Source organism: Pseudorasbora parva, chromosome 21 (genome assembly GCF_024679245.1).
Source record: "Pseudorasbora parva isolate DD20220531a chromosome 21, ASM2467924v1, whole genome shotgun sequence".
NCBI lineage: Eukaryota > Metazoa > Chordata > Actinopteri > Cypriniformes > Gobionidae > Pseudorasbora > Pseudorasbora parva.
The window spans coordinates 20,568,667-20,593,742 of NC_090192.1; the positions used below are offsets into that span (position 1 = coordinate 20,568,667).

At 38.6% G+C, this 25,076-nt stretch overlaps 2 protein-coding genes across 2 annotated transcripts in view; one reads left to right on the forward strand and one right to left on the reverse strand.

Annotated features, from left to right (window-relative positions):
- tnrc6ba (trinucleotide repeat containing adaptor 6Ba) overlaps nucleotides 1–7,698 on the reverse strand; it is a 40,199-nt gene extending 32,501 nt beyond the window's left edge. Inside the window, exons 1-2 of the mRNA XM_067429106.1 lie at nucleotides 7,432–7,698; nucleotides 6,279–6,366 (exon numbers count right to left, since the gene is read on the reverse strand). Of these exons, the coding sequence (XP_067285207.1) occupies nucleotides 6,279–6,335 (57 nt within the window). The 5' untranslated portion in view covers nucleotides 6,336–6,366; nucleotides 7,432–7,698. The remainder of the gene's footprint in view (nucleotides 1–6,278; nucleotides 6,367–7,431) is intronic.
- On the forward strand, nucleotides 6,424–16,812 carry si:ch211-141o9.10 (probable endonuclease 4). Its single transcript, XM_067429112.1, is given in 9 exon segments — nucleotides 6,424–6,756; nucleotides 8,880–8,964; nucleotides 8,967–9,059; nucleotides 9,132–9,341; nucleotides 9,519–9,698; nucleotides 9,794–9,925; nucleotides 10,099–10,203; nucleotides 13,797–13,926; nucleotides 14,017–16,812. Coding segments are annotated over 9 exon segments (1,092 nt in total). The 5' UTR covers nucleotides 6,424–6,660; the 3' UTR covers nucleotides 14,078–16,812.
- Nucleotides 16,813–25,076: the final 8,264 nt, after the last annotated feature.

Consider the following 25,076-nt stretch of genomic DNA (forward strand, 5'->3'; position numbering starts at 1 on the left):
TTCACTAAGAGTGTGCTCACCCTTCCCTCATGTTCTCTGCTCCTTGTTTGTCTGAGTGTGTTCACATGTTCCTCATGTCATCTGCTCCCTTCAAAATGTATGCTCTATCCCTCATGTGTTGCTGGTTCGTTATATGTTGTGCCTACGTTTGTTGTTATGCTATGTGCAAACTGACTTTTGGTCCTGTCTTGTTTCTGTGTCTCTAGTTCCTGTCCTGCAAGCAGAGCTTCCCTGGCAGCTTGCTCTCTTGGCCTAGCTGCAGTTTAGTGTGTTTCCTGAGATACCTGACTGCATTGCCTAAGATTCCTGCCTGGCCATCGCTGGTATCCTCTAGTCTCTCTGTGCTCTGACACAACTTCTCTCCAGTCTACAACCTTCTTGAGCTAGTTATAGTCGCTGCTCTTCCTGCCTGTGATTGTGTTCCTTATCCACCTACTGTTTGGACTGTCCTCACCTCACCTTACCTAAAGCACAGAGATTAACGGCTGCTTAGGTAAAAAAAATGCCACCAAAAATGACTTTATTAATAATAATTTTAAAAAGCCATTGTGTTCTTGATTTTAATCTTTATCACACATGCTGTTTAAAAAATTACTAAATATATATAATGAGCGAGTATATGATGAATCCTTTTCCAAACCGTGTTGTCGTCTTAATCCTGAATCACTACAGTACACCAATAATAAGTGTTTATATTCTCACTACCGGTATTTTATTCCGGTTCGGGTCGCAGCACTGCGAAGGAGCACAGTCCCTGCGAGACTCACCATAGACACAAACAGAGAGAAGTAGAACTGGCTACAATGTTCTTCCACTAGACGCATGCAGTTATGTTTATTTAGCACCAGCGCACCAAAAGTTATGGATTGCTATTGCTCTGAGTATCGGCAGAATTGCAAATGTGATACTGATCTGGTACAAAAGTCCAATAGACAAGTTGATATTAAGTAACAACGTTTTGTTATACTCTCTATTTTGTGAAAATCAAAGCCACACCTAGCCTGGATGCCAGCCGAACTTAGCCCCGCCCACAAGTTTTTTAGGTCGGGCAGTTCGGTCTGGCCTCGCTCCATAGAGGAGTAATTATCCCCGAACAGAAACTGTTCGGACCAATGAAATCATCAGGGCGGGCTTTAGACGATGACGGACAGATAATAAACAGTAACGTAATCATGTACATCATTAAAGGGGCTTGGATTATATTTGATCGAATCCTAAACGGAGAGCTTGTTTGTATATGCATTCACCATTGCAATTTCTCTCAGAAATGATGATCAAGTACTCTGCGTATCATTATTTTATTTTTTTACAACACCGGCAAGATATTCCAGCCTGATTCCAGCACGCGTGCAGACAGGGTTGCCAAGTTTTTAAAACAAAACATGCCAACTACTAGCCCTAAACAATAGCTTCTCGGGGGGTTCTCCGGGGGAAAAAAATTGCGCTTGGGGGGTAAAATGTGTTATTTTGGCAAGGATCCCTGCTAAAATTCACACTCATGGGTCTCACGTAGGTCTCTCACAATAGTCGCTTCAACCCGCGGACATAGAAAACGCGGACTTGGCAACACAGTGCAGTTGAATTTGACAATGCCTCCCTTTGTTGCTCTGATTGGTTGTTGATCTATCCAATTGATGTCTTTCCTGGTTCGGTTGAAAACCGCCCCATAATTACAGCCCAATGGAGCAGTTTCAGACTCATATTCTGACTAGAATTGAGTATGACCACGTCAGGCTAAGCCACACCAGAACTGATGCGAATCTCCAAGCAATTCAATTCAAATGAATCTGTGTTTTGAACGATTGAATGAATGACACACATTAAGACTTGCCACCTCCAACAGGCGGTTTTATTTTCATATTTATACTTTGCATTAGGGCTGTCAACGAATATTCCAAATTAGACTATATATTTAAATAGTTTTTAAAAAACAAATTTCAAAGGTGAAAATTAATATTCGAATTTTTAAAAAATGTTGGGAAAAAACGCCCGCGGCAGTAGAGGCTTGGCTGTCTGCTTTGCGAGTTCAGGGACAGGTCACAGGAGTCACTGCTGAAAGTTGACGCGTTTTGCAGTGCAAATGGCAGAAAGTGCAGAGCCCAACTCGACCACGGCAGAGAAAGCGATTTAAACCCTCCAAAATCTAAAAAGCCATGTCTGGAAGTACATTGGATTTTGGTCAGTAGGAGGTAAAATTGTTGAGCCACAAGATAAAGTTGTATGCAAGCTATGTAAGATACAGTTAGCATTAGGGCTGAAGGATATTCTGTTTTAACATCGACATCGCGATGTGTGCGTGTGCGATAGTCACATCGCCGGAACATGCGATGTGAAGGGTAGTAGCCCATGGTGTATTAAGAGAACGGATGCACACAGTAAACAGTGTGCTTTGTTGCTAGAGTGACATGGACGTTCCTCATGCCTGCACAATGATTGGTTCGCTGTGCCGCTGCTCACCGCTCACAGGCCAAAAATTCACTGCTAAAATGCACGACGAAAAGGATTCCAGGAGGGAAAAAAAAGGTTCGTACCAGAAATCATCTTTTTGGGACTATTTTGGCTACATAAAGGAGGATGTTGAACAAAAAGAGGTACTTTGCATGGAGTGTCTTGTGGCCACAAAACAAGAAAACACCACCAATTTGTCTAATCACTTAAAGGACAACTCCGGTGAGAAATGAACCTAGGGGTAATTAACAGATGGTTACAGAGTAGATCGTTCCCTGGGATGCGTTTTCTTGAAAATCGAATGTAAAGAGTTTTATCTCTAAAAACAGATTTAGTTTTTATTTCAGTTTATAACACTAGTGTATGGGGCACAGGGTAGACACAGGGTGGTAAAATTAAATCGCTAGTTAATACCACTAACAAGGCTCAAAATAGCCTCACACTAACACGGTAGCATAATGAGGGTCCCAACATGCAAACCGAAGCATTGAGAACTTTGTAAGAGTACAAACAGTTTAATAAGAAGATACGTTGTAAACATAGTGCCTTACGCGTTCACGGACAGGCACCATCTCGAAACACAGTCTCGATTAATCGATCTACGAGCGCTGTTCTAAGTGAGCTGGTCGATAGGAATTAAGTTTGTGAAATGTAATAACATGGACATTTTTTTATTTTTTTTCTCTGTTGTGTTCAGTGTTTTCTTCCGGAAACAACAGACCATATGAGATTCCAAGTCACAGTTCATCACTTAGCAGAGCTCTCGTCGCTCGATGAGTCGAGACATGAGTCGCCTGTCCGTGAACGCGTAATGCACTATGTCTATAAACTGTCTTCTTATTAAACTGTTTGTACTCTTACAAAGTTCTCAATGCTTCGGTTTGCATGTAGGGACCCTCATTATACTACTGCGTTAGTGTGAGGCTATTTTTAGCCTTAGTGGTATTAACTAGCGATTTAATTTCATTACTCTGTGCCCCATAGACTAGTGTTATAAGCTAATCTGTTTTTAAAGATAAAACTCTTTACATTCGAGTTCCATGAAAACGCATCCCAGAGAACGATCTACTCTGTAACCATCTGTTAATTACCCCTAGGTTCATTTCTCACCGGAGTTGTCCTTTAAAACAGCACCACAAACATCTTTAGGACGAATACAAAGCAGGGCTCGACATTAGCGCTTGTCCGGGACATGTGGGTGTTTTGAACAGACAAGTGAAAGATAATTTACTTGCCTGACGGACAAGAGCCTGATTAAAACAAAAAATAACTAGCGAATCAATATGCAAGAATGTTTGTGCATTAATTTAGTGTAATTGGCGATCGATTGTGGATAATAATATATAATGAACTGACGATAATAAGGTCACGCTGTTGACGCTCGTGCAGCCTCTCGAGGAGAAATTACAACACTAGAGCGTTTTCCTGAATAGCCTACCATCACGACTGAAAATGACGCTGAGTTCAGTGTTTTGATATGACAGTTCCATAAACAACTAATTAACATTCACTTAGTCACTTACATTTTAGATGCAATATTTAGTGTTTTTGTTCTATTTCAGCAGTGAAAATCGTTCACAGCAGACCCATAACACGTCTCACTCATTGCAACAAGTGTGAACGATTCAGCGTTCGAATGAATCGTTTGAATGAACGACTCAGTGACTGACTTGTTAACACGGTCACCTGCTGCCACCTACTGGAGGTTTAGTTTCATGTTTGCACATACTTTCCACCATTTCTTTTTGTCACTTGTAATGAAGCTTGCTTATTAGTGAAATTATTAATATCACGGAATGGTAATTATTGACTTTAGCCTGGATTGATGGCTCTCAATATCGCAATATACATCGTTGGGGGAAAAAATATCGCAATGTAATTTTTTTCCAATATCAGCCCTAGTTAGCATACCATGCCTCATTTCATTTAACGTTAAACAGAAACATTACTAAAGTGTAGGCTACTGTACTGACTGAATAGATATTGCATGAATAAAGGATAAACGCACTGCTTCCCACTGGTTTGATTATTCACCGTTTCATCTCAAGGAAAAGTTCCATGTTTACCACAGCACAGCTCGCTCGGAGCGTTCAATTTGCTGTAAAACTTAAATTAATATCAATAATATTTGTTTCAATCACTGAATGAGGCCTGCTATATTTGGGACACGACCTTAAATTGCTTGCACAAAACTCTTGCTCAGCACTCAAAGTTTGTTCATTTAAACCGTTATGCACAGAGAGCATGAAAGAGAGTGAGTTCTGCGGTCTTGGCCATTATGATGTGAGCTCCAGACCGTCAGCGGCATTCATCGCTCATGTACCCGAAGAGAACAGCTTCATCTAGTTGATTTACTTTTTTTTTTTTGTAAGTAATACGTTGTCAAACATGTTTAAACTAAATAGTCTAGCTATACAAGTAGTTATGTCTCTCTGTATTATTTGTCGTGTTAATGACATAATGTGCGTGCGTCACTGACAAAATGCACAACCAGATGTTCGATTAGTTTGAATATTCGTTTTTTTTTAGAGGGAATATTCGAACGTCATTTTTAAGAAATTTTTACAGCCCTACTTTGCATGGACTTTTTATTTAAAATATCAAACTTTTAAAGTTTAAATTGAACATATTTCTAAATTCAAAAACTTATATTTAAAACATTCATACAACATTATTTACCCATGAGCTGCATTAAACACTCACATATGTAAATGTACCTAAATCCCACTTTAGATAGAGCTTCTCTGCCACTTCTGCAGTGCAAAGACGGATCTTTTGATAATGGTCTTACTTGATCGGGAACAGTCTCATTGTGTCTAATTGTCCAACTGAATATTGTTTAAATTAACATTTTAACAAATTAACAACTTTTCTGTTTTAATTGTTAGGCTTAGGGTGATTTAACAAGATTAGAAAACATTGCTCTTATAATGGTAAAAATGCCCCTGGACATTAATTTAAAGGGGAAAAGATCATCCTGTAATGGGAAAGTTATAATCGGAATGTGTGTTATTGATCAGAAGGTGCTCCTAAATTTTTGACTGTGCTTCTAATTTTTTTTAATTAGGAGCTCAAGTGCTCCTCAAGAAAAATGTTAAAGTAGAGCCCTGTGTGACACAGGGGAGGGGCTATTAAACATTATATATATAATATATATATGCCCCATATATGGAATCAGAGTGCCTACTGTATGTAGTAAATGGAAAATCTCTACAGCAAAAGGCCAACTGCTACATGCATTCGGTTTGTTTCTACCATTTATTAGTAATGATTTACACAGTTTGTTTACTATTTACTATTTACCTGAACATTCAGTATTGTGCAATATAGCATACAAAAGGTGAGGGACAGTTTGAGGAGAAAGAAGTGCTGCATTTTATCATTTAAACATGGCTTTTCATGAAAATTCTATAATCCAAGATTGCCACCACCATATGACATCATAATATGCAAATTAGATGGGAAAATGTAATCCTACATAAACTTTGTGTATTCCTTAATATTTCTCTAATTTACCCAAAGTTTCTATCTTTTGTCACTTTTAATATATAGCCTTTTGAAATTAGGATGTCAAAATCGAACGTTTTAGGAAAAAAACTCTGGCACCTAAAGGGTTAATAAGATGTTGAATCAGTGGTGTAAGAATGTAGTTATACAAGTTGAAACATTGACTCTGGAAAAGAGAGAATTATTGGGTGACTAATTTTCTGAATTATTGAAAATTAATGCACACTTGCATACTGTGGCAACATGCATTACCACTACAGAACATTACTTTACTATAATTTAAACATCCAAAATAATTTATTCAAACATAATACAACAATTACCTTCTGTGAGGTTTCCCGTTTCCTTTTATCTTCCTTTTTCCTTTTCTTGTCTTCCATGAACTGCTGTTCCCTTTCCTGATGCTCCTTTCTACAAAAGATATGGAACTCATCAAATATGTTCAACTGTAAAACCTTCTGTTCTGTCTACAGTTTTTGTTGAGTATCACCTTCAACCAGTCCAGGCACTGAGAGGTGCTGCCTTGTTACCAAACCAAAGGCATAACAGCTCTATAACAGAGACACAACAGCGGCACCAAACACATGATCATCACAAATCACTGTATACGTAATTTCAAAGGAATGCTGGTTTAGTGTCAACCTAAGTTTGCATGTCTCATGTAATAAATCGGTTGCCCGTTAAAATCATACTGTGATCGTGGTAATGGGAGAAACTATTGCTGCTATCTGTCTGCGAGGCTTCAGTTGGCAGGCAGGGCTGTGTCGGACAGGCGCTCCGTTCACCCGCCCATTTCCTCCGGTGCAATATACAATATTAGATATTACATACATTTTTACATCAAAACAATTCGTGGAAAAAACAACAGTTTAAACGTAAATAACTGAAATAGAATTAACTCTTAAGATTTAGTGGCCCTGCCAAATCTTGTTACCGAGTTAGCTAGTTTGTTAGCAAGAGCAATTGACACACACTAACGTTAAACGTAAATCAGGTAATTTTGTTAAATCCCCCCCTGAAGCCGCAGAATAATTGCATACGGATCACAACAAAAATCAAAAGGGTAAGCAACCGTCCAAACAAGACATGCATAAACATGCATTTCATCAAATATGGGGAGTAACGTTAACGTTAACAGAAATAGAGTACGAGTCGGGAGACAGTGCCCACCAAAACCATAAAGTCAACTCATGTGTGTTTTATTTTAACGCAATCATAATCCGTATTAATTAGTACAGACTAAATGCAAACGAGTATGTTTTTACGATCGACCAGCGGAAAGCTAAAGTTGCAAACAAGCAGATGCTAACTAGCTAGTTTAACTAGCAACCGAGCTAGTGGCTAACAGATGTCGACGAGGAAAAACTGTTTCACACATAAATGCTTTCACACCACTGCGGTTTTACGAATGCATATTACCGTCATTAGTAGCAAATAACATTTTATATAAATTGTTCTTTAAAACAAAGCACTTACCTCAGGAATTACATGCACCGCAGCTAGTCTTCTAGCTACAGCTAAAGTGCTTAAGTGCGAAATTCTGGGTTTTGAGGCAACGTGAAATACAATACTCCATCAAAATCTAATAGCTAGTCATGAAAACACTCCTTCTATAGTTTTTAAATATGAAATAAGATAATGTAAACGAAAGAGGTGGAATCTATGTTTAAAGCGCTGTAAAGTCAGTTGGTTGACGGTCGGCCATTTTACTGCTCGGTGTGAATGTGTGTGTCTGGACAGGTCTGACGGAAGGGGGGCAGCCGAGGGAGATTTTTGACCTTCAATATTAAAAGTCCAATAACTCTTTTTTTCGGTCGTCGCTATAGTAAAACATGTATTATTTATTGTGAGATCTAGCTCTTTTGGAATGGTTGTTCATTGTACACGCGTTCATTGTTTTTCTTTCAACATCAGTTAAATGGCTACCTCAGTCTATCCTATCAAATTTCACATAGTATTTAAATATTGATCATGTTTTAGTAGCTACAGGTTTTTTTTTAATTATTATTATTTAAATATTAAGTTTTATACGTTACAAAATTATAAATACAAATTATTAGCAGTAGAATTAAATACTTTTGTTGCCATTGTAATTAACGTTTTTATCTGAAAAAAATATATTTTAATTGTTTTTATACCCTCTGTTAGATGTATACAATTGTCCATATAATATGAATAAAATGAAAGTAATGTCAAATTCAGTAATGTTAACTTTTTAACTTACTGAAATGTATACAAGTGTAGAACATGTATAACAGTCAATTATTTAAGTCTGCAAACAGGTTGTCTTTTTAATTTGCAATATATGTGGGGGAAAAATGTGTGTGTGTGTTGTTGATATTGTCGATTTATGTGCATTGATGGGCCTTTTTGCAATGGCCTAACCCTGAACTGTTTGATTTATATGTTTCACCCATGTTCTTAGTATTATTATAATAAGATAGAGTATATGTTTTAGTTATATTTTGTTTGTGTATTTGTTTCTTGTATTATCATTATAGAGTATATGTTTAAAATAATATATTATTGGGTAGGTAATTATGCTTGTTGTTGTTGTTTTTTTTGCTAATGTTTTGATTTAGGTTGTAGACATGTAGATAGATCGTTGTTGAGTTGTCTGTGTGCGTGGACTGAATGTGGTTGCTGCTACTGTAACAAATTAACTAATTTCCTGTGAAAGATCAATAAATGTCTATCTATCTATAATGTCAGATCCGAAATACAAAAGTAGCCTAAATATGTTTAAATCTAGAGTATTATTAATGTAAGAAACATTCCTGATGTAGATGTAGATATTGTAGACTGTAGATGTAGATTTAGATTGTAGATGATTGTAGATGTAGATTTACCACATTATGTTTGGTTGCTTATTATTCATAAAGATAAATAAGAATGTCTAACCAACCTGCTTATTCTTCACTTAGAAAAATATGGCCTCACGAAGAAAAGGCGAGAAGAGAAAGACAGAGGATGTTTCTGAAACAAAGGAACGACAACATTCTGATGCAGAGCATCAGATGGCAGCAGCAGAGAGGAAGAAATGGCACAGAAAAGAAAGACAAAGGCAAAGAAAAAATACATAGGTGCTCACGTCTCAGTATCAGGTGAGCAAAGATGCTTTACTCTGACTGCAGTGTTTGTGCTGAATACATATCAATTTTACAAATATTCTTAAGGAGGAATATGGAAAGCAGTCGAATCAAGTGTGGCCATAGGAGGTCATGCGTTTGCCCTTTTTTTGGGCTCCCAGCGCTCCTGGACCAGAAGAGCCCTTGATCCAGCCGCTGCAGTTAAATTTCAAAAAGCCTGTGCCCAACATGGCTTCGATCCGATACACATCCTGCCACATGGATCTTATTTGATGAACTGCGGTTCCCCTAAAGAAGGTTTGTGCTGTACCATTCCTGCTCTGGTAATGTGTATCTACCAAATCATTATTATTTAAAGATGAAGCATATGTTAAAAAAAGTTAATTCAGTCAATATCTAGTCAATAGTTAATACTCTAGGCTGCATATGTTTTGTAAGACTGCATATCAAATGACTCTTCATGTTGTAATCCAGATGTGTTCAGTAAGAGCCAGGCCATGCTTGTGGATGAACTGAGTCGCAGCACTGCACTGGGCCTCAGCCAGTTTAACTTTCACCCTGGAGCTTCTATTGACTCCAGCCCTGAGAAATGCATGGAGAAAATTGCCCAAGCTATTAACCACGCACACCAGCAAACCCCTGCCGTCATTACAGGTCAACTATGAGAAATGATTTGGAGAAAATGTGTGACTGTGTTCATGCTTTCTGGTGAATTTAGCTGGATTATATTCTTTCTTTTCTCTTAATAGTGCTTGAAAACATGAGTGGTCAGGGCAGCACTATAGGTGGGCAGTTTGCTGAACTGAGAAGCATAATAGACCGGGTGCGTGACAAGACACGTGTTGGGGTGTGTCTGGATACTTGCCATGCTTTTGCAGCAGGTAAGGTGTGAAGTCCCATAGGTATTACCACAAATTATTTGAAAAAATATATTTTTGGTACAAAGAACAAAAGTATGGGCTTACATGACAAACCGCAAAGTTTCTGACTTTAACATAGCTCTGCTGATTAAATATATAAAGTATTTGAGATAAGATGATACTTCTCTCTTTAGGCTATGACATTTCACCATCTGGAGGAGTAAAGAATATGCTTGATGAATTTGACCAAGTGGTTGGGCTGCATTATTTGAGAGCTGTTCATTTAAATGACTCTAAAGGTATGTACTATTCATCTGGTCTTATCAATATAGAGAACTGTAGGGATTATGTGTGTTTGCAGGCCAAAACCTGAAAACAAATTTGTGTCTCTTTGTTAATAGCACTTCCATTTTTTATAACTTCCATTGTCAATGGGGTTTTGGTTAAATGACTGAAATGAGGTCTGTGGTGAAACACAAGTTCAAGATATTTTCCCATTTTATTCTACGGCATAAAATACATCAGTACTAAGTCCTGTTGAGATTTAATGCGTAAGTGTTAAAAAAAATAATTATAATTAAAAAAAAAAAAAAATATATATATATATATATATATATATATATATATATATATATATATATATATATATATATTATTATTATTTTTTTTTCCATATATATATATATATATATATATATATATATATATATATATATATATATATATATATGTGTGTGTGTGTGTGTGTGAAATATATGAGAATAAGTGAAATTCTTTGAAATTTCAAATTTACAGCACAAACTACAGCACAAACGAGTGTGATGCAAGAAAATATATGTTTTTCATCAATATTTAGGACAAATATTATTTGAATATATCATTAGATTAAATTTATAAGAATATATAATATGATAATTACTGTTTCTAACAAAACAACATCAATATTACTCTGAAATGTTTTAAAAAATATATTCCTTTTACTTGCATATACTTATAAAAATGATACTGAATCTCCTTTTCATGCTGCAGTGGTTCATCAATAGGTGGCAGCAAAGTGAAATGTGGACTTTTTCTTTTCCAAACCGTCTTTCCTTTTTCAAATTGAGACTATTTGGTCTGTGAACTTTTGCTCTACAATCTCTTTAAGACATAAATTTGTCATACTTTTTTAAAATCGTCATACTCATACGTCAGAATATGAGTCTGATACTGCTCCATTGTAAATAGGCTATAGGTCTCTGCAGGATAATAATAGGAGTTATTAGATCAGTGGGCGACGCCATAAACAGAGTGTGTGTTTTCTGATTTGCCCAAGTCACAGTGTGGATAGGCTTTATGGGTGGGGTCGAGTGATGGGGATGATTTTCATTGCATGATTTATAGGGTATTTCAACTAGTTTCAACCGTTCAACCATACCAGGTAAGAAAATGCCTCTGCACTCTATTGGATAGACCAACAACCAATCAGAGCAACAGAGTTAATGACGTATGTTGTCACATGCTGGAAGTAGAAGAAGAAGATGAGTGTAAACGATCTTTTCCGGTGTTGTAAAAAATAATTTAAGGATACACAGAGTATTTGCCAACACGATAATCATATTTGAGAGAAATGGTGAAGGCGAATACATATACGAACAAGTTCTCTGTTTAGGATTAGAACGAATTCCACCCAAGCGCTCTTTGTTGACTTGGATGATGACGTTACTGTTGATAATCTGTCAATCATCGTATAAAGCCCGCCCTGACAATTTGATTGGTCCGAAGAGCTCTGGTTCGAGCATTGTTGCTGCATAATGAATAAAGTTCATACCGAACTTCCCGCCCTCAAATGTTGTGGGCGGGGCTGAATTCAGCTGGAATCCAGGCTATTTTACAGACATAATTTGAGACTAATCTAACTAATAGATGTAAAACACACACATACAAAACAACATCATTTCATGTGTAAAGCCATAGTTCACAAAAACAAGAAGGAAAAGATATAAGGTATTGTTTAAAGGAGTACTTCAGCACTGGGAAGATGAATCTGTATTTAAACTGGGTCATTAATGTAGTACAAATGTGAAATAATTTTTTAATTTGGTGCTTTCTAGACTGAGTCAGAAAAGACAGAAAATGTATTTTTGATTCATCGGGATGAAAGACAACAATTCCCAGAATGCTTTTAGAACCTACTAGATTACTGAATCACTTTTTACTTTCCCACCGTGACCGCGTTCATTTTTAATAAAATCAGTTCAGTTAGAGAACAGACACTACAATTAAAAACTGAACTGTCTGTTCAATATGTGATTTAGCCGCTGAGACTCTCACAGCCCAAAACGCTGCAGGAGTCAGATTAGAATTTGACAGTCATGGATGAGCTCGTGATGAGAGCTGTGGTAACACTCGTGGCATAGATTCACAGCGGGTGTTGAATCTGGCGCATTTTCAGTTCATGCCTTTGAAAGCTTAACTTTCATAGGAATTAGTTTGAGAAGTTGAAAGACTTACTTTGCTCCGCTGGCTGCACGGTTTCCATGAAGGCCTGAAGCTGAGTGCTGTGAGTGTGATCTCCCATCCCCCACGCGGGAGTTGAAAACATAAAAAAAAAAAAAACAGAATATGTTTTGGCAGTCTTAAAAAATATACTAAATTTCATGTTTTACTAATACCTATGGATTTATTTATTTATTCTTAAATGTACCTCTTCTGGGTCAAAATTGACCCGAATGCAAAAGGAGGGTTAAAGGTGCTTTTCTGTCTGCTAGAGGGCACCTGTTCAAAACTAAGGCGTAGTTTGATGATGCCAAGCTTGAGCGCAGAATTTTGGGACATGTGGTTTCCACCTCACAGCCATTGGAAAAGACTCGGATGGGACTCAAAAATCATGTTCATGGATGCGAATATTAATGTTACTGCAGAGTAGGACAGAGTGAGCCATTTACGCTTTTCCGGTCATGAGTATGAGGTAACGCAGCTCTGTTTATCATATTAGTATTAGACACATTTGAGTGTGTTGAAAATTATGTTATGATGTTACTCTGTGCGTTCGCTCAGCGGCTGCTGTGACACGTGTTGCACACTGCTAAGAGTAAAGTGGTTCTGCAAAATAAAATAGAGGGTAATGCCGATAAGACGCAACTGGCATGCGACAGGCGACTCCCTCACATGTCTCCGTTCATTTGGTTAAACTAGCCATTTTTTCCCAATTTACAAATAGTTGGAAACATTTGGGATATTGTAAGTACTCAACTGAACAAACTATATAACACTCGCCTGGTGGTTGTTGGATATTGGACTGATTTCTTCTTCTTTTTTTTACATAGTGCACCTTTAAAGCATTTAATTTTTAAAAGATGGTTGCTGAATTCTGAACCACATGCTATTTCTGCCATAGAAAGATATGGTAAAAGAAGCAAGAGCAGTATATACTAGTATGCAGTTCTGAATTCAGCAGGCTACTAACAAGTAGCTAAATGGGACTAGATCATGTCAGGGGATATTCAAAATATTTTGAATGTTTTACATATGAAATGTCAGAAGCTCTGAAGGTGATGTGGAAGTCATGTATAGTCTAGGTTTAGCTTTTTAAATCTGTCAAGAGCATTTACGATTTGAACTTTTTCATAAAAGTTAATTTGTGAAGATTATTGTTATTAACAAAACGTGAAAAAATCTAAAACTTTTGGTGCAATAATCCAAAAGTCAATGGAAACATCCTATAGGATTTCTGTAGTGGGAACCAAGGTGAAACTAAATGGGTTGGCCTATACATCATCACTGCAGCCCTCTATTGCTGTAATTGGTTGTGAAATGACTTAATTTATATGCACAAGTTTAGCCAATATAAATATTCCATATTTAGTAGCATCGTTACTTCTTTTGAGATTGTTTAATTTTTCTTTAAAAGGTCAATTAGGCAGCCATCTGGACCGCCATGAAGACATTGGACGTGGCCAAATAGGTATTACTGCTTTCCGAGAAATTGTGAATGAGCCTCGACTGGATAATATCCCTCTGATTCTAGAAACACCCGGTCGGTAAGTTTCAGGTTGGAAAAACAACATTTGCTTCAAATGAGATGATCCGACAACACTGACTTGCATTTTGTCTGCATCATCTCTTTCTAGCCCAGGCTTTGAGTATGCTGAACAGATAGAGCTCCTTTACTCACTTTGTGAAAAAAGGTGAAGAAATAGAAATCTGCTGCGTGCCAGCTTCCTTGGCGGAGTTATTGGTGAAGCATAATAAACATTACCCTGCATCTTATTAATTGAGCATTTACTGATATCTTTATTTGATTTTAAGATCCTTTCATGTTTCTAGAAATACTGTTGGTTTTGGTCACAGAATGCGTTTATTTTTTTATTTTTTAATGAGCTGAATTTTAATTTAGTCTTCATATCAGTATTTTGTACTGACCACCAGGTCAGTATTATATACTTTGTTCAGTTGAGTACTTACAATATCCCAAATGTTTCCAACTATTTGTAAATCATGAGAAAATTGCTATTTTAACCAAATGAACCGAGACATGTGAAGGAGTCGCCTGTCAGTCGCGTCGTATCGGCATTACCCTCGATTTTATTTTGCAGAACCACTTTACTTTTAGCAGTGTGCAACACGTGTCACACAGCCCACAGAGTAACATCATAACATAATTTTCAACACACTCAAATGTGTCTAATAGTAATATGAATACTGCTGATAATGGAGTCCATAAATGTTTCGACCATGAGAGGGAGCCAGGAACCAGGATTTGGACACATACTGTACAAAACGTCAACTGTAGTCCTATTTATCTTTACAACAGTTACTTAAGATTTATAGTGATGTTAATTTTAGTAATTTATGTGCTTTTTGTCATTTTATAAAAATAAAAATAATAATAATGCGATTTAGGTTTATTTTTATTTCAGTTTTTACTGATGGTTGTAACACTGCTTTTTTATATAGTTTTTTCTCCGGCATATCTTTCTTGTCTTTGAGTTGAAGGCAGCTACCTAACTTTATTGACCATCTTCACACGTCTGCCCAGGCCCTAGTCCCACCTCAGGTGCAGCTGCGTACACAGAGGGCGCAACTCTACACTCCCACAGCCCACTATTAGCTGGACCACACAAGCATGCCACATGCAGTCTTGCAAAAACACATTTTTGTAAGGCTGCCATCTAAAAACCTATAGAATTAGTTTTAGACTTTGAAAGTAGCAGTAGGAAGGATGTTTCAGAGTGTGAATTTATACAGGAAGACAAAAGTGCCTTGCATTGGAATCTGCTACTCTTTGCCAACCAACAGGAAATTTCAGTCAGGGAGTTAATAAAACACAGGGCGAACCAGGGGTTTGAAACTCAACCATAAGACAGTATATGAATGAATATATATTCCTATCTATGTTTTGGGTCTGTGTTTTAATTTCTCTCTGATTCTAGGGGATAAAACATTTGGTATGCATATGGCACAAGAAATGTTTCCAGGTCTTATTTTGTTTTCTTTACCTGGAAGGAAACAACTTGGCATTATTAAAGTTAATTAATAGAGTCTGTGATATAAAACTCTAGTCTATTATACCTTAAGTTAAGTACTCTCTTTGTGATTCTATAAACAGGGATATATCCTATTTTGTTTTCATTATTAGGCATACATTATTCCGTTTACCTTAAAATCAGCTAAAGGCAAAGAAGAACAAACAACTTGGAGGCTGCAGGACTCCTGCTAAGTTATTGTTTGAACAGTAGTTTACCCCATGTTTCACATTTGTTGGGATCTGTCAGGACCAAATGTTTTGGTTTAAAAAAATATTTGAAAATCTTCTGGGGGCCTCTGGCAGTCTTAGTTATCTGTGTGAAATTAACAAGACGGTTCACCAATCCTTACGAACTGCAAATGCTAATGTTTTGGTAAGTGCATGTAACATCAGGCTTAGCAAAGCCTTATGCGCCAAATGACGCAGTGCCAGATGAGCAAAATCAATGGACCACACAGTCTTTTTCTACAGCGCTTCTCATGAATCGCAAACCAACTGCAATTGCTCTGATTTAGTTTTAATGCTTGTGCAAGATTTATTCAAAATGTGGAACCACATGCATCGCTTGAATTGCATTCTCAGCAAACACATTTTATGAGGTAACCATTTAAAGGTGCAGTTTGTAAAATGGCTGTATATGGCTTTGACTGCGTCTCTGCTGCTGACCCTTACTGAGGAATTTTCCGGAGTGGTGGCTGGGCATAGAGCCACGGAGCGACAGGCCTTCACACACAGCAGCCCAGCAGCCGCAGGCTCCAGCCTGGTCCTCCAAGAACCCAGTTGCTTTGGTAACCACATAACAACCAGATAGTCTGCGCATGTTGGTGACTATTTACTTTCCTGAATTTCAGCTGAAGGATGCTGGACATTATGATGCAGTGTTAATGAGACAGCACATCAATAGATTTGAAACAACATGTAAATCAAATGCATAAAAACAAGTTATATTTTGCTTATACTGGCAATTTCATTGATAATTCAGCACCAACCCGCTTTTACCATGATGCCTCCAGACTAGTGATTCTCAACCTTTTTGACTCGCTGTCAAACACAATTTCCGAAGATAAGATATTTTGGCTAAGATGTTTCCTCTGGCATTTCTGCTGTAACTATGACAGTGCACTTTTTTATTAATAGAAACTAGAAGTATTTATATATTCAGTTGATTAAACTTTGCTTTGATCTTATGTCAAATTCAAGATTTAGATTCTGTATGATTTATAAAAATAATATATTTATAGGAAAAAACATTTGATTTCAGTTTCATCTCAATTGTGTGTGTGTGTGTGTGTGTGTGTGTGTGTGTGTGTGTGTGTGTGTGTGTGTGTGTGTGTGTGTGTCCATGTTTATATTACATTGTGGGGACCAAATGTCCCCATAAGGATAGTAAAACCTGAGATCACCAGCCAGCGGTCCCCACTTTTCAAAAGGCTTATAGAGGATGATGTTTTTTGAAAATGTAAAAATGCAGTGTGTGTTTTATTCCAGTAGGGACTTCACCCTAAATGCACTCATTGGGACTTGTGGGACCTAAAAGAAGGGTCCCAATGAGGAATAAAGCTTATAAATCATACAGAATGAGTTTTTGTTTTGAAAATTTAAAAATCCATAAAGTTTTGTGTAATGGGTAGGTCTAAGGGTAGGGTTAGTGTAAGAGGACAGAATATACATACACTAACCCTAACATGTTTGGCCCCATTAGGAAAACCGCTTATAAATCTAAATAGTGTTTTTTGTGTGTGTTTGTGTGTGCATGTGTGTGTGTTTTAATTAAGTTACTTTTTTAAATGTAATTAAATACTATGAAGCCTAGAAAGAAAAATATATAACTTTCATTTTGTTACTGTATGTTGCATTACTCCTTCAATAAAATAATAATAATTTAAAGCCATCTGTGGGCCTCTTGGAAGTTTGCTGCGGTACCCTGGTTGAGGTGAACCAGTGGTAGACTTATTTTTGCTTAGAAGTAATTGATGCATATCTATTCTAATTTCACTTGTTTTTCTTTTCTTTTCAGTTCCAAATCCAAAATGTTATATAAAATGATTTGAGCTGTGGGGATTTACACCTGAAAGACAAAAACATCTGAAAGTCGGTCATGGATTACTTCTAAGCAAAGCAAAATAGTGAGTCTTAGCTTTAAAAATAAACTGTTCTTTGCTTAAAGATAATGCATCCCATTCATTTTTACTGTATTTTTGGCATATTTATTCTCACAGCAGTAATGTAAAAATCCTACCTTAATATATCTGTTAGCTGTGACTTTAAAATGTTGCTACTGTATAAAAACACAAATGCCATGCTTTATACCGTCCATGACACACTCTGCCATTAAGATCCCACCCCTGGCACACCACAAGGGTAATTACACTTAGATATGTGCAAAGACTTCAAATGCAAAGGCAAAAGAATCCAAGAGAAACAGACTAGAAGCCCCCCGTTTACTCAGACAGACAAACATTTATTGGGAATACACACAAAACCCTAACTGTGAAAGAATGAAGGATACATGAGGACACAATGGTCCATTTGTTTGTTTTAGGAAGCGTACAATTTCAGGTGTTTTTCTTTGTCTGTATGTCTAGTTTTTGTCAACGGCCAAAGGGAAAGATTTCAGATCTTTTAATGCGTGTGTGTGCTTGAATGGAGACAAGCAAGGCGTGGACACACAAACACACAGAGGGGTCAGAGGTCAGACTACGACATTCCTCACAGCTCTGGACACACACACGCATTCTTGACCTATGTTTTTGTCCTTGGACATGCTCTAAAAACAGGCTAAACTAAGTAAACACACACATAGTTAAGCTGTCGAAGTGTTATCACACCAAGCAGATAAATTCAGGATTAGGGAAAGGGATGACATTTTCCATTAGATCCACAGCAGCCTTTTCATATAACTCATAGAACCAAGTTCAGTTAATGGCTGTTTAACGATAACCAAGAACAATAACTAAAACGACCATATTAGCATCCACACGAATGGACGATAGCGTTCTGTTTAATAATAGCATGTGCTGAAGTTTTTTCATCTCCCGCTTTAAATGCTCAAGCCTTTATAAAATGGAAGTTTCAATAGTCTTTTCTTCCCTATTGCGACATACATCCAAATAAAGCGGCTTCTCCAACAAGAACAAATGTTGGGCGGGACTTGATTTTGTCCATCAGAAATTAATTGGATTGTCGGATCGTTGTGGTTTGCTGTTGCTATGATGTCAGGTTGTCCTGCCCTCACGCCAATAAGCACGTCATCAGATAATAAAAAAATAAAAAAATAATAATAAAAGAGATGTTGCTGCAAGAAATTATTTTGAATAAAGATGATGAAGGCACATGAAAAAATAAAATAATTATCTGCATGAAAATTATGTATTAAACCATTTATTTCATTTATAATAAATACCGAAATATTACATTAAAATAAGAATTGTCAGTTTTAATTCCATGGTGTTTTTAAAGTTGAATGGATTCGTTATTATTTTTATTGATCATCAGCTTGAAAAAAATTATTGTTCTGAAAGTTATTCCTATGAATTTGTTCCTTCTATGTTATTTTTGTTATAGCTGTTGTATGGATTCTGCAATTAAAACTTTATCATTATCATTGTTTGTATGAATAGACCTTTAAAAAGTGATGTCTACTTTGACTTTGAGGGACTGTTTTAAGACATTACGGTTGATTTTTACTATGTGTGTGTGTGTGTGTGTGTTGAGTTTCCTGCTAGCTCAGGTCCAGCCTCACAATTGCCCATTGTCTGGGCCGAGTCACACTTCCTGACAGAGCAGAATTCACGGAAGCAGCGATATAGTCCAAACAAATTCTTTAGGCTACACCTCCACCCCAGTTTCACTGCACCCACCACTTCAAGGAGCCCTGTGCCAAGAAAGGGCATGTTTCCAACAGGAAGTTAATTAGCGTCAAGCTCCTGAGGAAAGAGGGAAGGAAGCAGGTGGAGTCAGAAATATGACTGGCTTCTCATGCACTTAGGCTACTGTACAAAATATGGATTTGTTTATGAGTTCATTTAGTTTGTTAAGATCGTAAAGATGCCTGTCGTTCGTTTTTTTGGTTAATTTTAAACTCAAAAAATTATCCAATAGCCCAAGACCCACAAATTAAACATCCCATCCCAATCCAGAGTACACACACACACACACACACACAAAGACATGAAAAAATGCTTTCCTTCTCAAACGGCAACATCTGGCTTTCATAACCCAAGTCAATGCTCCTTTCCAGATACTAATGGACTTTAAATAGGAGCTCTTACCACTGGGTTCGGTGTCTGTGCCTTGGCGCAACAATTAGACAAATATTTGCTTTTTGGGGAAAATTGGATGGAAAAATATGAGAAAAATATGTGAGTTTGTGAGCTTGACATGCAATGACAGATGCTTGTGTCTAATTGACAGTCACTGAACCCCTTCATTGTCCTTTTCGGTTACTTAATATATATGCACACACAAATCACACACAGTCTCCCAGATTCTTCAGAAATGGAAATGAATGTGTGAATCAGAAAAGGGACTATTAAAACAAGACAGCCGGAATTTTTGGATAGCTGAGTAACGTTCGGCAAGTTAATTATTCACTGCATAGATTCCAAAATGCATCTCTACTTTTAAAGCTCCAAAACAGCAAAAAAGACGCTGGATATGTTCTCAACTGCTTGCTTATATAGATAGAAAAACTCAAGTCATGTTGTTGACTCAAATTTGTTTCACCAGGAAGAAACACTAAGATAGGTGACACTTTAAATATTTAATATGTAATGCATTATAAAAGTATTTAATTAATTAATTAATTAATTAATAAGTCATTAATTATGCCATTATAAAGCATTGTATGGTCCCTACTTGCAGTTATAATTACATTTTATGGTACAGAGACACAGAACCAGGGATGAATATAAAAGAGGTTTGACAAACTGGAATAAATGGGTGTAGATACTGTGAAGTACGATGAGGAGATTGTGGATGAAGCTGGCGAGCGAAGGAGAAGACACTGGTGTGGAAACCAGTGGATGGAAGTAGACGAGGAGAGGACAATGAGGAACCAACACAGGCCCGTCCACACGAAGCCAGAGCTTTTCGTGTCCGATCTTTTTTTCCCCTCATTTCAAGAAATATCTGCGTCCACACAAGAGGTATGAAAACGACTCAAAACGATATAGTATGTATGCCAGGCCTGTGTGTGGCACTGTAATTCTCCCACAGAAATACACTAAAAACGGAGAAGAAGAGTTATCGATAGAAGGGGTAAAGCAATGGTTGGAAGTGAGGCACAATCTCACAATAAAATAACAATAAATACATTTGCTACTTAACAGATGATTTTTATTAACGCCTACACCTACCCCGACCCTAAACATACCCTTACAATAATGCAAATAAGGTAATTAAATGATAAGATATTGATGTGCGCATGCCCAGTGCCCGTAGTTGCATCCCTTAACTCTTTCACCGTGCTGGACATAGTGTGATGACATCACCTTTTTGCAAAATATACGGATTAGCTGTACACACGAAAACGGAAGATTGTCGTTTTTGGATTTATCCACTTTGGGACCCGGATTAAAAAAATATCAGATTCATGCTTCCAAAACGCCAGATCCGTGGAAACGAAACAATGATACGGTACAAAATTTATACGTATACAGCTAAACCCGTCTCCGTGTGGATGGGGCCACAGAGGACAAAGGAGACACAGAGAATGAGGTAAGAGAACTGTTGCAGGTAAAACAGGCTGCTGGGATACTGGGGATACTGGGACACAGGATATTGGGAATGGAGTCCTTACAGTGAGTGAACGTGAAATGTGTGCTTATGTGTCCATGCTGATGGGGAGATGAGGTGCAGGTGCAGCTGATTAGTCTGGTGATCTGGAGCATTGTGATTAGGTGGTGGTGGAGCTTGGCTGATCTCTTAAAGTTACCCCCAAACCCACACCCGCTCCATGGCCACTCCTGTGCCTTGGATCCCAACAAAGGACCACCAACAAAGGTGTTCGACCTCTTCCCTGAGATGCCGGTCGGTCTGGGTGAGTATCCTGGAATGTGGTAAGGAGGTCTAGATCTTGAACCTCATCTCTGGCTGTCCATGAAAGCTCCTCTGGTCCAAAGCCCTCCCAGTCCACCAGATATTCTAGATGACCACCACAACGCTGGGAGACCAAGATTTCCTGCACAGTGAATACTGCGCCATCCTCCAGAATTGACGGAGGGGGGGGGGGGTTCCTCTGTTTGTCTAGGCGCTGTGGAAGGAACAGAAACAGGTGAGTGGAAAGGTTTTAGTAAACCATGGATGGTGGGGTGAATTCTGTATTGTGCAAGGAGTTGGAGGTGTTAGGTGACTGGGTAGATCTTCCGGAGGATGGTGAAGGGGCCAACATATCTGGGACTCAATTTCTCTCAAGGCAAGTGCAGTTTGATGTCCTGCGGGGAGAGGCAAACCTTCTGGCCCAGCTGGAAGGTGGGCGATTCAGATCTCCAAGTGTCCACCTGGGTCTTCTGTCTGCACACAGCCCTCTAGATGAGATGATGTGCATCGTTCCAGACCCTTTTACTCTCTCGGAACCAATGGTCAATGGAAGGGGAATCAGAGGGTTACCCGGACCATGGGAACAGTGGAGGCTGATAACCTAGCATGCACTGGAAAAGGGTAAGACCGGTAACAGACTGACAGAGAGAGTTCTTTGTGTACTCGGCCCAGCCTAAAATTGCTTCCAAGAGTTCTGGTGGCCATGGCAGAAGGTTCTCAGGAAGCGCCCAATCTCCCGAATATCCCTGTCCATTTGCCCATTGGATTGAGGGTGGTACCCCAATGTCAGACTGATGGCCACACCTAGGAGCTTAAAGAAGGTCCTGCAGACCTGGGAGACGAACTGTGAGTCCCAATCTGATACAATATACTTAGGGATTCCAAAGTATCCAGAAGACATGATTTAAGAGGAGTTCTGCAGTGACCATGGCAGTTTGCAAACCTTTGAGGGGAATCAGACGGCAGGATTTAGAGAATCGGTCAACATTGAGAATACAGGTGTTACCATCAGAAGGAGGCAGATCTGTGGCGAAATCTACTCCTGGGTGTGACCAGGGGCATTGAGGAACGTGCAACAGGATGAGCTTGCTAGATGGAAGATGACATGGACTTTTGGAGATGATGCAGTCTGTACATCCACTGAGAAACCTTCTGACCTCTCTCACCATGTTGGGCCACCAGAAGCGATCTTGAAGCATTTAGGCATTTAGGTGGCCAGTACCCACAGACATATGTGCTGAATGCAGGAAAGGAGTGCGTTGGGACCTGGCCAGATATGTCCTTCCTAGAGGAAACCCTGGTGGAGGAGGTTCCACTGCATTGGAGGAGGGAGATTGTCGCTGGATGGATAACTGGATGGGGCTAAGGAGGATGTTCTGGGGCAGGATGGGCTTGGGATCTTCAGACTTCTCATCGGGAGCATGGATACATGAGAGAGCATCTGCTCTGAGATTCTTGGTTCCTGGATGATATGAGATGAAGTTGAAACGAGTGAGGAACAAAGCCCATCTAACTTGCCTTGGGTTGAGCTGTTTAGCATCCCAGAGCGTTCTGACCCACTGCATAAAGGACTCATATAGGCTACCTTGGATTTCTCAGTGGGAAAGCGGTGCAACTACATATCAATGGCCAGTGAACATTGCAGGAGGAATCTGTTAGCCTAGAAATCTAGACGCACCCTAGCTGCAGCAAATCTAATCTGCCCGCGAGTGTCGTCTAGCAACTCTCAATACCCTTCTGAGCTGTAATCGCCAAACTCTTGCCGGGCCAATCACATAGTGTGTATAGAGTCGGTGGGCGGGTCCATAATGACGACGGCCGAGTTGAGTTTACCTGCTTCTAGTAAACACAGAAACTGTTGAACGGCGGTCTTAAGTTAAGCTTTTCTGAGAAAAGAACAAAGAACGGCACTGAAGTCATTCTTAAAAAGGGAAGATGTGTTCAGAGTTTTGCCGACCGGATACGGCGAATGTTTAATCTATCACCAAGCTCTGTTTCACCTTCGTTGCTCTGGTTGGTTTTAGCGCTATCCTATTGCGTGCAGAGGGAGTTTGAAAGACAGCCGTTTATCCTGCCCCTCGGATTGAGCCCTGTCAATGGTGAGTTTCCAGACCAAACATCTTGATGTGGGTCTGGCTTGTCAGGCTAGGAATCTGTTGCAATCCTCCACTGAACCAGAATAGAGCACTGGTTTGACCACGCGACTGGAGGCCACTGGAGGTCACTGGAGGTGAAGGAGTGGCAGTGATCGGGAAGAAGTGGTGCCACCAAGTGCTCGCTTCAGAGCATCCACGACCTCCTGAAACCGATCCGGGGCACTCGTGTTGCTGTTTTGGTTTGGTCTTCTGTTATGATATAGAGACACAGAACCAGGGATGAATATAAAAGAGGTTTATTGACAAATTGGAATAAATGGGTTTAGATACTGATTGGAGAAGTAGGATGAGGAGATCTTGGATGTTAAAGATGGGGATTATAGACAATGCGATGTGGAAACTAGTGGATGGAGGTAGACGAGGAGAGGACAAGGATAAATCACGAAACACGAAAGAAGGAGACACAGAGAATCAGGTAGGAGAACTGTTGCCAGTAACACATGCTGGATGCAGGAATTGGAGTCCTAACTAAAACAAGACCAGACAGTGGCTGTGTCCGAAACCTGCAAAATGCTGCCTTCGGAGGACACATTTCAAGCCAGGAAGGCATCGAGCCACGTCCGAATCTAATGTTTGCTCTACTTCGTGTCTCCTGAGATACCTTTATCTGATCGATTTTTGAAGGCATCATTCATGTATCCTTCGCTGCCTTTGATATCCCACAATGCTGTGCTTTCCATTCATGGCGTCCAGAAGTTGCGTTTGCGGGTCAGTTTGTGTGTAAATGTACATTTTTTACCAACATATTACATTTCTGATTATCATTTCTAGCGAGAAATCACTAATGTAGTAATTGAATATGTGTTTAGTTCTCACCAAAGCTCTCTCTATTTAGCTGTAGATCATTAAACTGTTACACTGCCTTAGAAGTCTGTCCGAAATTAGTTTCGTGAGGTGCCTTCAACCACAAAACGCTGCTTGAAGAGCCATTGTCTGATGAGGCAGCGAGGCAAGGAGTCAGCTGCCTAGGTTTTCAGACGCAGCCAGTAAGTGACTGTGAATGCTTATGTGTCCTTGCTGTACTCTGGTGATATGGGGCGTTGTGATTGGGTGGTGGTGGTGGAACCAGGCTGATCTCTTACAATTATAATACTTGTCTATTCATTTTATACCTTTAAAAATAATTAGAATACATTAAAACACATGACAAACAACCAATTTCAGATATAACAAGGAATCTAAAAAAAGTATAATACATTTTATCTTTGGTTACAATTATTTATGAAAAGATATAATGCATTATAACATCCATCATGTCTACCTTTATAATGCATTATGTACACAGGCTTTAAGTGTTACCAAAACATGCTTTGATAAATCATAATTTAGTATCTCATAATTACAACCTTTTCTCTCATGAATATGATTTTCCAAAGTATGATTTTTTTTATTCTTATGTGGCAGAATTGGGATTCCATAGCATGGTCACAGGTTGAATCCCATGTGCTTTTTCATCAGCTTTTGCTTT